The sequence below is a fragment of the Palaemon carinicauda genome, chromosome 1 (genome assembly GCF_036898095.1).
Source record: "Palaemon carinicauda isolate YSFRI2023 chromosome 1, ASM3689809v2, whole genome shotgun sequence".
Classification (NCBI taxonomy): domain Eukaryota; kingdom Metazoa; phylum Arthropoda; class Malacostraca; order Decapoda; family Palaemonidae; genus Palaemon; species Palaemon carinicauda.
In genome coordinates, this window is record NC_090725.1 from 207781374 (window position 1) to 207793203 (window position 11830).

The 11830-nt window shown below is 35.7% G+C and overlaps 2 protein-coding genes across 2 annotated transcripts; both read right to left on the reverse strand.

Annotated features, from left to right (window-relative positions):
- Positions 1 to 6529: 6529 nt before the first annotated feature.
- On the reverse strand, positions 6530 to 8245 carry LOC137637948 (calponin homology domain-containing protein DDB_G0272472-like). The gene is made up of 2 exons (XM_068370055.1): positions 7337 to 8245; positions 6530 to 6916 (listed from the first exon to the last, which is right to left on the reverse strand). Exons 1-2 carry the CDS (start codon positions 8243 to 8245, stop codon positions 6530 to 6532), a joined length of 1296 nt encoding a protein of 431 aa, XP_068226156.1.
- A 3-nt stretch (positions 8246 to 8248) lies between these two features.
- LOC137637957 (arginine and glutamate-rich protein 1-like) lies at positions 8249 to 8770 on the reverse strand. The gene has a single exon (XM_068370065.1). It carries the CDS (start codon positions 8768 to 8770, stop codon positions 8249 to 8251), a length of 522 nt encoding a protein of 173 aa, XP_068226166.1.
- Positions 8771 to 11830: the final 3060 nt, after the last annotated feature.

An 11830-nucleotide genomic window follows, 5' to 3' on the forward strand; every position in this document is an offset into this window, starting at 1 on the left:
TATCTAATCACCTAGCCACCAAATGTTCCCAACCGCCACTTTAGATGTGTAAAGTAACTGACTGCAGAGTCATTATCAAGCGCCTACCCCAGTTTTTCCTATTATAAAGAGAATCGCAAAAGATGAAAAACTATATTCGGTTATATGTGAATTTTCCTTATGTAAAACAACAAGGTTAACCATAAATCATGTCCCTTGCAAAATAATAAAAGAATGACTTGGACAGATGCTTCACGCCTTCAGATAAGCGGAGTTCGAACCCTGAGCAATTATCGACCTTTTCGGAATGCTCACAGAATTTGCTGTAAATTCCAAAGTATTACCGTAGCAATAAAAGATGTGTGATGGAAGGAACTGAAGGCTTTTATCAAAATTTCAATCATGTCTGTAGTGAGACGTCACAATTATACGAAAACTTGTGACATGTGGGATAACTTGAAAAGAAATCCCGTTTACAGTACGTACGGTGAGTGAACGTAGATTCGCCTTGTTGGTGCGTGTACTGTATATACCAGGCGGAGATTCTCAAAAAAAGGTTTACCGCACACTCAATGGTACACCAAAGGTTTAGACTTCATTTTCTGTTAGTGGTATGGATATCTCAGGAACAATTGTGGAGCGTATATACAGTACACACTGAAATTGTGGTACTTTTTTTTTTTTTTTTTTTTTTTTTAGCAAAGCGATTTATAGAAAAGATGTTAAACTTAAAAGTCATGAAATTTCCGTTGGTGCCTGATTGCTTAGGTTTTACTAGGCATATCATTGCTCAAAATTGTCCAAATTACATGAGAATAGTATTCAAATATCTGCCAAAGCCATTCCACTAACTACTATATAATATTTATGAACGAATGATTTTTTCATAATAATTCACAGATCATTATTTGAGAAGCCTCGTGTAGCAAGCTAATCCCTCGGATTATACGCTATTTGTTTAAGATAATTGCGTTTTTAACTGTGAAATGTCTTTTTTATCTGACAGGTTACAGAATATATTATTTAGAAAGCTGTTGCTCTGAGCTTTTCAAAAAGTCCCATATGAAGGTATTTTGAAATAGATTTGACCCTGTAATTAGCGGAAAAAGATAGCTCATCTCACAGCGTTTGCACGTGTTTAAAGCACTGCCGGCACTGCTGCAATCTTGACGGAATTGTTAAGCACTAACCCAAGTATAAGAGTATATTTGCAGGGCCTAAAGACCTCACATTTCTTTTGTTGGCCTTAAATGACTACCCAATATGTTAATAAGACCTTTAGCCCACACATAAACCTTTCGTTAACCGACAAATGATGAATAACTTGTCAAAATTGCTACCGTGACTGACAGTACCAACATAGCCAGCGTAAACTTAGTTTTCTAATAGGAAAAGAGTATTTTAATCCTACGTAAAACTAAAACTTCACATCGAATATTTTGGGTACTCCGAAGAATCATGCTAAGACGAATTTGGGCTTTAGGGTGTATGAGGTCCACTTCTTTTTATTCTTTATAAGCATTTTTTGTCATTATGGAGACAGTCAATCACATGCATATTCTAAGGGGTAGTGCAAAATAATCTTTATTTTCTAGAGGGTAATTATATTTTAGGGGATTATTCAAAAGTTATATTAGAGTTTAAACATTGAAATTCAACATTTTTATGCTTTGATGGGTATGTCTGTAATTTAAGAGATAAATCATTACAACTTTTTTGGTAATTTTTACATCATCATAAATTTTCATCATCTATTATTGATGGACAGAAGAACTCAGTGTCATTTAAATGGCCAATACAATATCCAGTTTTTTATAAGGTAATTTGTTTTTTTGTACTTTAAGCATTGAATATCTGTTATAAACAAAGCAAGTGACCCTACTTAAAATATAATTTTTTTTAAAGGAAGCCACACTATGTAATTGTACTTAGTAACCATTTATTAAATGGCGGTATGGACCAGACATTTTTGCTTTAACAAAGTAGCATATGCTATTTATCATAGTCTATCTATGTATGTAATTATTTGTGAAAAATTATATATAGAAATTTTTATGCATCTTTTTCATTTTCAAATAGGTTTGACAATTGATTCATTTGAATCATGGATGATGAAGAAGATATAATTCAGCTACCCAGTCAAACTAAAAGATTAAAAACCATAGATTACTTAATATGTCAAGAATAAAAACAGGAAAAAAAAATGATAAAAAACGCCTCTGTTTAGGGACTCAAATCTTTTACTGCATTAGCAAAGCTTCGACTTGATGATGCTTACAACCGGGATAAGAATGATCTAGATAACTTTAATGAAAAGAAAGAAAAAAGATGTATTTTGGCATGGTCCCTGCTATCAAACATATGCTAGTTCAAAATATGTTACACATAACATAAACACATCACAGTCCAGCACAGCATCTGGAAGTGACATACCACCTGAACAAAAATCCAGTCTCTCGTTTAAATTCACAGAAATTAAATTGGGAACTTTGTCTCTTTTGTCAGAAGGTAACACATAAGAAGTGTAAGAAAACTGTAAAAATAAGTACATTTGATGCTTATGAAGCAATAATCAATGCAGCTAAATTCAAAGGTGATGAAAATATGCTAAAAACTTAGATGGTATTGATTTTATTACTGACGAGACAGTATGCCATTGTTCCTGGATAGCCAGTTATATAAGTAAAAGAAACCTTCAATTTCAAAGTATAGATGAATCTTCTGATAAGAATTGGCTATATAGCGAAGCATATAAGGTGCTTATGATAGAGGTACAACCCCACACTGAGGCTTATACCATGACACAACTATTGAATTGGTACCAAGAAATCCGGAAAGAAAGAGGGGTTGTGGCAGCACAGAGCTACTCTAGACATACCTTAAAACACCGTACTAAGCCTCATTTAAAGGATACTATTGTGTTTCATAAGCATGATAATCTTACTAAACCTGAACTTGTTTACTCAAGTCGTATTTCAATTCAGGATGTCATAAATTCTACAATTAATTATTTATCTGCTTCATATGCTCATATGGATCCAGTGTCCACATCAAATGTGAGAGATTCAGAAAAAAATTGTATTTTGTAACATACTGGTAAAATGATTCAAACAGAGATTAAAACATGTAAGGCTTTTTCCATCTGCCTCTGTCCTACACTTCATCACCGGTTAATCCCTTTGTTCGAAGGTCATCCTTGATACAGTCCATCCACCTTCGCTTAGGTCTCCTTCTCCTTCTCCATCCCTCTACCTCCATTTCCATTTTTTTCATTTTTTATCCCTTTTTTCTATTTTATATTTACCTTCATGGAATATTGTTCAGAGAGCACATCATAATAAAAGAAGTCAGACTTGTTTGTTCTGCATTTGTTCACCTGACAAAGAAACAGTACAAATGAATCTTTATCAAGGAACAAAGAATACTAGAGCAAGTCAGACTTCTTCCATCTGCTTAGTCCATCTTGTAGAATACCCCTTGGGTATCTAAAATAGACTGGGAACAGACGCCGTCTTGTTTTTTCTGGTGCCATAATCTTTTGGGGGGGATTTTTTAATTTTTGTATATATATTTTTATATATATTTTCTATTTCTATGGACCTTCAGGGAATCTTGTTCATAGAGCACAGCATAATAGAAGAAGTCAGACTTGTTTGTTCTATATTTGTTCACCTGACAAAGAAACAGTACAGGTGAATCTTTATCAAGGAACAAAGCATACAAGAACAAGTCAGACTTCTTCCATCTGATAAGTCCATCTTGTAGAATATCCTTTAGGTATCTGAAATAGATTGAGAACAGCCGCCATCTTGTTTTTTCTCTGCTGCCATCTTCTCCTTTGTCTTCTTCTCTTGGAATTTTTCATTTTTTTTATGTTTTTTGTTTGTATATTTTTGGGGGATTTTTTTTAGTTCTGTAGATTGGGAACAGCCAATATCTTGTTTTTTCTACTGCCATATTCTTTTTTTTTGTTTTTTTTTTGGATTTTTTAGTTTTTATATATTTTTTTTCTTTTTCTTCTGCTTTGACTGCATCTTTTCCCACTTTTATATGGGTTCGATGTTTCTGACCAGCTTTCTCCATCTGCCTCTGTCCCACACTTTATCACTGGTTAATCCCCTTGTTCGAAGGTCATCCTTGATACAGTTCATCCACCTTCACTTAGGTCTCCTTCTCCTTCTCCTTCCCTCTACCTCCATTTCCATTTTTTTTTTCTTTTTTTTCCCTTTTTTCTATTTTATATTTACCTTCATGGAATCTTGTTCATAGAACACAACATAATAGAAGAAGTCAGACTTGTTTGTTCTACATTTGTTCACCTGACAAAGAAACAGTACAAGTGAATCTTTATCAAGGAACAAAGCATACTAGAACAAGTCAGACTTCTTCCATCTGCTGAGTCCATGATGTAGAATATCCTTTAGGTATCTAGAATAGACTGGGAACAGCCGCCATCTTATTTTTTCCCTGCTGCCATCTTCTTGTTCGTCTTCTTCTCTTGCAATTTTTCATTTCTTTTATGTTTTTTTTTTTGTTTTTATATTATTTGGGGATTTTTTTTTTTCGTTTCTATAGGTTGGGAACAGCTGCCATCTTGTTTTTTCTACTGCCATATTCTTTTTTTTTTGGATTTTTTAGTTTTTATAATCTTTTTTTTTCTTTTTCTTCTGCTTTGTCTGCATCTTTTCCCACTTTTATGTGGGGTCGATGTTTCTGACCAGCTTTCTCCATCTGCCTCTGTCCCACACTTCATCACCGGTTAATCCCTTCGTTCGAAGGTCATCCTTGATACAGTCCATCCACCTTCGCTTAGGTCTCCTTCTCTTTCTCCTTCCCTCTACCTCCATTTCTATTTTTTTCATTTTTTTTTCCTTTTTTCTATTTTATATTTACCTTCATGGAATATTGTTCAGAGAGCACATCATAATAAAAGAAGTCAGACTTTTTTGTTCTGCATTTGTTCACCTGACAAAGAAACAGTACAGGTGAATCTTTATCAAGGAACAAAGAATACTAGAGCAAGTCAGACTTCTTCCATCTGCTTAGTCCATCTTGTAGAATACCCCTTGGGTATCTAGAATAGACTGGGAACAGACGCCGTCTTGTTTTTTCTGGTGCCATATTCTTTTGGGGGGGATTTTTTAGTTTTTATATATATATTTTTTATATATATTTTCTATTTCTATGTACCTTCAGGGAATCTTGTTCATAGAGCACAGCATAATAGAAGAAGTCAGACTTGTTTGTTCTATATTTGTTCACCTGACAAAGAAACAGTACAGGTGAATCTTTATCAAGGAACAAAGCATACAAGAACAAGTCAGACTTCTTCCCTCTGCTCACTCCATCTTGTAGAATATCCTTTAGGTATCTGAAATAGATTGAGAACAGCCGCCATCTTGTTTTTTCTCTGCTGCCATCTTCTCCTTTGTCTTCTTCTCTTGGAATTTTTCATTTTTTTTTATGTTTTTTGTTTGTATATTTTTTGGGGATTTTTTTTTAGTTCTGTAGATTGGGAACAGCCAATATCTTGTTTTTTCTACTGCCATATTCTTTTTTTTTTTTTTTTTTTTTTTGGATTTTTTAGTTTTTATATATTTTTTTTCTTTTTCTTCTGCTTTGACTGCATCTTTTCCCACTTTTATATGGGTTCGATGTTTCTGACCAGCTTTCTCCATCTGCCTCTGTCCCACACTTTATCACTGGTTAATCCCCTTGTTCGAAGGTCATCCTTGATACAGTTCATCCACCTTCACTTAGGTCTCCTTCTCCTTCTCCTTCCCTCTACCTCCATTTCTATTTTTTTTCTTTTTTTTTTTTCCTTTTTTCTATTTTATTTTTACCTTCATGGAATATTGTTCAGAGAGCACATCATAACAAAAGAAGTTAGACTTGTTTGTTCTACATTTGTTCACCTGACAAAGAAACAGTACAAGTGAATCTTCATCAAGGAACAAAGCATACAAGAACAAGTCAGACTTCTTCCATCTGCTGAGTCCATTTTGTAGAATATCCTTTAGGTATCTGAAATAGATTGAGAACAGCCGCCATCTTGTTTTTTCTCAGCTACCATCTTCTCTTTTTGGATAATTTAGTTTTTATATATAATTTCTTCTTTGGTATATAGTCTTTTTCTATCTACCTTCAGGGAATATTGTTCAGAGAGCACAGCATAATAGTCGAAGTCAGACTTATTTGTTCTGCATTTTTCACCTGATAATGAAACAGTACAAGTGAATCTTTATCAAGGAACAAAGCATACTTGAACAAGTCAGACTTCTTCCATCTGCTGAGTCCATCTTGCAGAATATCCTTTAGGTATCTAGAATAGACTGGTTACAGACGCCATCTGGTTTTTTCCCTGCTGCCATCTTCTTCTTCTTCTTCTCCTTCTTCTTTTTCTTCTTCTTCTTTTGGAATTTTTTATTTTTTCTTATGTTTTTTGTTTTCATATTTTTTGGGGATTTTTTCAGTTTCTATATTTCTTTTTGGATTTTTGTTTTTAATTTTTTTTATATTTTCTTTTTTTTCTAGTTTTTCTTTTCATTTCTTAGTCGTCGCTATTGACTTCCTCTTCCAACCGATTCATCAAATCATCCAATTCCATAACTACCTTATGAGTATCACCAATCTGTCCAGTCTTTGCCAAAAGTCTCTGCTTTAGACTTTCTATTTCCTTCTTCAGACTATGCACTTCACATTCTGTCTCTTTTCTTATTCTTCTTTCCTCTATTAGCTCTTTATTAAGCCTTTTGCTCTCTTCCTCTCTCCTTAGAAGTTCTCTCTTTTGACGTTTCACTATATCATCAATTTCCATTGCCAATATTTCAAGCCGATCTATCTTAATTTCCATCTCTTTTTCGTGCTTAAGATTTTTTGCTTCTTCCGTCACGAGATTTAGCCGATTTTCTATTTCTCTTTTGATTGTTTCTACCTCCTGCAAATTTTGTATCTGCAGACTTTCCATGTTTTCTTTGAGAATAGCTAATTGTCCCTCTTTTTCTTTTCTTAGTCTCTCCTCCTCCATTAACTCTTCTTTAAGCTTTTCTTTCTCTTCTTCAACTCTTTGTGCTTTAGCATATGTTTCCATATTTTGTATCTGCAGAATTTCCATGTTTTCTTTGAGAATAGCTATTTGTCCCTCTTTTTCTTTTCTGAGTCTTTCCTCTCTCATTAACTCTTCTTTAAGCTTTTCTTTCTCTTCTTCAACTCTTTGTGCTACAGCATATGTTTCCATATTTTGTATCTCTAGACATTCCATGTTTTCTTTGAGAATAGCTATTTGTCCCTCTTTTTCTTTTCTTAGTCTCTCCTCTCTCATTAACTCTTCTTTAAGCTTTTCTTTCTCTTCTTCTACTCTTTGTGCTATAGCATATGTTTCCATATTTTGTATCTCTAGACTTTCCATGTTTATTTTCAGAAGAGCTAATTGTCCCTCTTTTTCTTTTCTTAGTCTCTCCTCCTCCATTAACTCTTCTTTAAGCTTTTCTTTCTCTTTTTCTACTCTTTGTGCAATAGCATATGTTTCCATATTTTGTATCTCTAGACTTTCCATGTTTATTTTGAGAATAGCTAATTGTCCCTCTTTTTCTTTTCTTAGTCTCTCCTCCTCCATTAACTCTTCTTTAAGTTTTTCTTTCTCTTCTTCAACTCTTTGTGCTATAGCATATGTTTCCATATTTTGTATCTCTAGACTTTCCATGTTTATTTTGAGAAGAGCTAATTGTCCCTCTTTTTCTTTTCTTAGTCTCTCCTCCTCCATTAACTCTTCTTTAAGCTTTTCTTTCTCTTTTTCTACTCTTTGTGCAATAGCATATGTTTCCATATTTTGTATCTCTAGACTTTCCATGTTTATTTTGAGAAGAGCTAATTGTCCCTCTTTTTCTTTTCTTAGTCTCTCCTCCTCCATTAACTCTTCTTTAAGCTTTTCTTTCTCTTCTTCAACTCTTTGTGCTATAGCATATGTTTCCATATTTTGTATCTGCAGACTTTCCATGTTTATTTTGAGAATAGCTAATTGTCCCTCTTTTTCTTTTCTTAGTCTCTCCTCCTCCATTAACTCTTCTTTAAGCTTTTCTTTCTCTTTTTCTACTCTTTGTGCAATAGCATATGTTTCCATATTTTGTATCTCTAGACTTTCCATGTTTATTTTGAGAATAGCTAATTGTCCCTCTTTTTCTTTTCTTAGTCTCTCCTCCTCCATTAACTCCTCTTTAAGCTTTTCTTTCTCTTCTTCAACTCTTTGTGCTACAGCATATGTTTCCATATTTTATATCTGCAGACTTTCCATGTTTTCTTTGAGAATAGCTATTTGTCCCTCTTTTTCTTTTCTCAGTCTCTCCTCCTCCATTAACTCTTCTTTAAGCTTTTCTTTCTCTTCATCAACTCTTTGTGCTACAGCATATGTTTCCATATTTTGTATCTGCAGACTTTCCATGTTTTCTCTGAGAATAGCTATTTGTCCCTCTTTTTCTTTTCTGAGTCTTTCCTCTCTCATTAACTCTTCTTTAAGCTTTTCTTTCTCTTCTTCATTCCTTAGAAGTTCTCTCTTTTGACGTTTCACTATATCATCAATTTCAATTGCCAATATTTCAATCCTATCTATCTTAATTTCCATCTCTTTTTCGTGCTTAAGAATTTTTGCTTCTTCCGTCACGAGATTTAGCCGATTTTCTATTTTTCTTTTGATTGTTTCTACCTCCTGCAAATTTTGTATCTGCAGACTTTCCATGTTTTCTTTGAGAATAGGTAATTGTCCCTCTTTTTCTTTTCTTAGTCTCTCCTCCTCCATTAACTCTTCTTTAAGCTTTTCTTTCTCTTCTTCAACTCTTTGTGCTACAGCATATGTTTCCATATTTTGTATCTGCAGAATTTCCATGTTTTCTTTGAGAATAGCTATTTGTCCCTCTTTACTGGCAGAATCTCCATCTGTTCTTAGGCTATTTGCTTCTTGGTAGTCTTTAAATTCCTTTTCAGTGTTCTCACTTTTCCAGACGTTTTCATTTTGTTCTGATAATTCCTTTTCTATTATTTGTGTTATCCTTGCCAAAGCATTATTCTCGGCATTCCTATTAAGATTTTCTCTAATGTCTGGAGATTGTCCATGAAGTTCGCCTTCTTCCTTTATGTTTTTTCGTATGATATTTTCAAAATATTCGATACGCCTCTTTACGATTCCTTCCTCTATTTCCTCCAAGTTAACCTTCTGTATCTTTCCTGTTTTCTCCTCTTTCAAGGCCGCTTACGTTAGTTCAACAGGAACATACATTTTGTCTCTTTTTTCTTGTGAGATTTCATCCTGTGCAATTTGTCTAATTTTTCTTAAGGCCACTTCTTTTGCTTCCCTCCTAAGATGCTTTCTCTCGTCCTAAGGTTTTCCTTCAAGATCAGCTTTTTGTTTCTCTCCCATTACATTTACCATCCTGGTTTCTGCATAATCATCACCTTTAGTAGCCGAATCTCCATCTGTTCTTAGGCTATTTGCTTCTTGGTATTCTTTAAGTTCCTTTTCAATGTTGTCACTTTTCCAGACGTTTTCATTTTGTTCTGATAATTCCTTTTCTATTATTTGTGTTATCCTTGCCAAAGCAATCTTCTTGGCATTCCTATCAAGATTTTCTCTAAAGTCTGGAGATTGTCCACGAAGTTCGCCTTCTTCCTGTATGTTTTTTCGCATGATATTTTCAAAATAATCGATACGCCTCTTCACGATGTCCTCTTCTATTTCCTCCAAGTTAACCTTGTGTTTCTTTCCTGTTTTCTCCTCTTTCAAAGCCTCTTGCCTTACTTCAACAGGAACATACACTTTGTCTATTTTTTCGTGGGAGATTTCATCCTGTGCAATTTTTCTAATCCTTCTTAAGGCCACTTCTTTTGCTTCCCTCCTAAGATGCTTTCTCTCGTCCTGAGGTTTTCCTTCAAGATCAGCTTTTTGTTTATCTTCGAAACCCTGTGTGCTGAGCTTATCTTCTTCTCTCTGTAGTTGAGACTCCCTTAGTCTACTTACTTCCTTCCTCAGAGAATCGTTTTCTTCATGGACTTCCTGAAATTTCCTCTCCGGGGATAGTTTCTTGTTCCCCAGTTCATCGTTCTTGCGTTTGTCTTGGTCAGCTTTCTGCCTGAAAGACGCCAGCTCTTGGTCCCTCTGAAGAAGGTCGTGGTCTAGATTTGACATTTTGTCATTTATTTCCCCGAGCTTTTGTTGGTAAGCATAAACCTCCTTTACGAGGCCATTTTGCTGACAATCCTTTCTCCCCTCCTCTTCATCATCATTGCCATTTGAGGTGGAATTTTCCAGTGACGATATTTCTTTCTGATCTGCCACCCACTCCACCCACTCTTCCATTTCGCTGATGGAGTAATTGTCAAATTCCTTGTTTAACCCGATGAGCAGAGTGTCCATGGAGCAACCGCTTTCGTTTCCATAGCAACCTGCAAACCAGTCCAGGAGTTTCCTGAAGGGGGATCTCACCGTAAGCACTCCATTAGAAACTAAAAACCCGATGGTGAGAGCCATGCTTAGGGCATCTGTCTGTGGGGTGCCTCCCTCCCCCGCAAGGATCTTGGACGCGAAACACTTACAGTATTTGGTGTTCGCACCCGAACTCTGGCTGGTCTGAACTATGGGTCTTTGGAAAGGGTTGGCACCGATCTCCCTCATGAGATTAAAGTCCATCACACTTACCTTTGGAGCTCGTCCTCCGGTAGCTAAATCGATCATAACGTTTTCCGGGTGGACGTAATTGTGGCAGTAGCCTTCGGCGTGGAAATCCTGCAGAATTCCAACCAGTGCTATCAAGACACGAAGGACCTGCTCCTTGGTCGGTCGCACGATCCTTGCCCAGTCCCACAGGGTCATTTGGTGACGTGACACGATGATCACCTCCCATTCCTTCACGAGTCCCATGACTTTGGGAACCGCAAGATGCTGGAATCGAAGGAGATTCTCAACCTCGACGTCTAGGCATATCCTATTCTCTTTGAGGCAGAAATCCGAATATTTGCCTACAAGTTCATAGACATCTCCGAATTCACCCCGTTTTATTACCCTGCCTACGAAGGGCAACAAGTCCTCGAGTGAATAAACCCTAAGGTTTGTCTTAGGGCAGATTTCTACGGGCTCGATCGATTTGACGATCGTCCTTTTCCCGAGATGTTTCATTTTCAATAGTCCTTCTACTGAGTTCTCTTCAATAGATTTATCATAACAGATAAAGCTGCCCGATTCCTTTGTAGCAGCCAACAATAACAAATTATTTACAAAACTATTAGATCTTATAGCCATAGTTAATATTAACGATCTTGGCACCCCAACTAGCATTAAATATAAAAAAAAACAGCGAATCGAGCTCCAGCAAATACTTTTTTGGCTTCAGACTGAGTGCCAGAGTCAATATGTCTTCAGGTTAGAAGAGAGAGAGAGAGAGAGAGAGAGAGAGAGAGAGAGAGAGAGAGAGAGAGAGAGAGAGAGAGAGAGAGAGAGAATATCCGCAAGATAAAAAATGCAGAAAGGAATTAAAAAAAGAACGACGAAAACAAATGGAAAGATTTATGAAAGTTTTCTTTCAGTATGAATCGTAACATTTCGCTTCAGCCTCTGAGGAAAATCTAACCCTCTGGAGCCCATTCTGAAAGTCTCCTTCTTTCGTCTGCGTTCACTCCGAGAATGTAATGTTCTTGTTCCTTATAAATTTTCTTTGCATTCTTGTTAACAATTATGGAAATATTCGAAGGATAAGGAATCCAAAATTTCTCTGGTCGATCGAAATATTCAGTGTCTTCAAAGGCGGAAAAGGGGGAATTCTTAGGCTGAAGACGAATTTGTTCTCTTCCAAGATTCCGATTCCTTTAT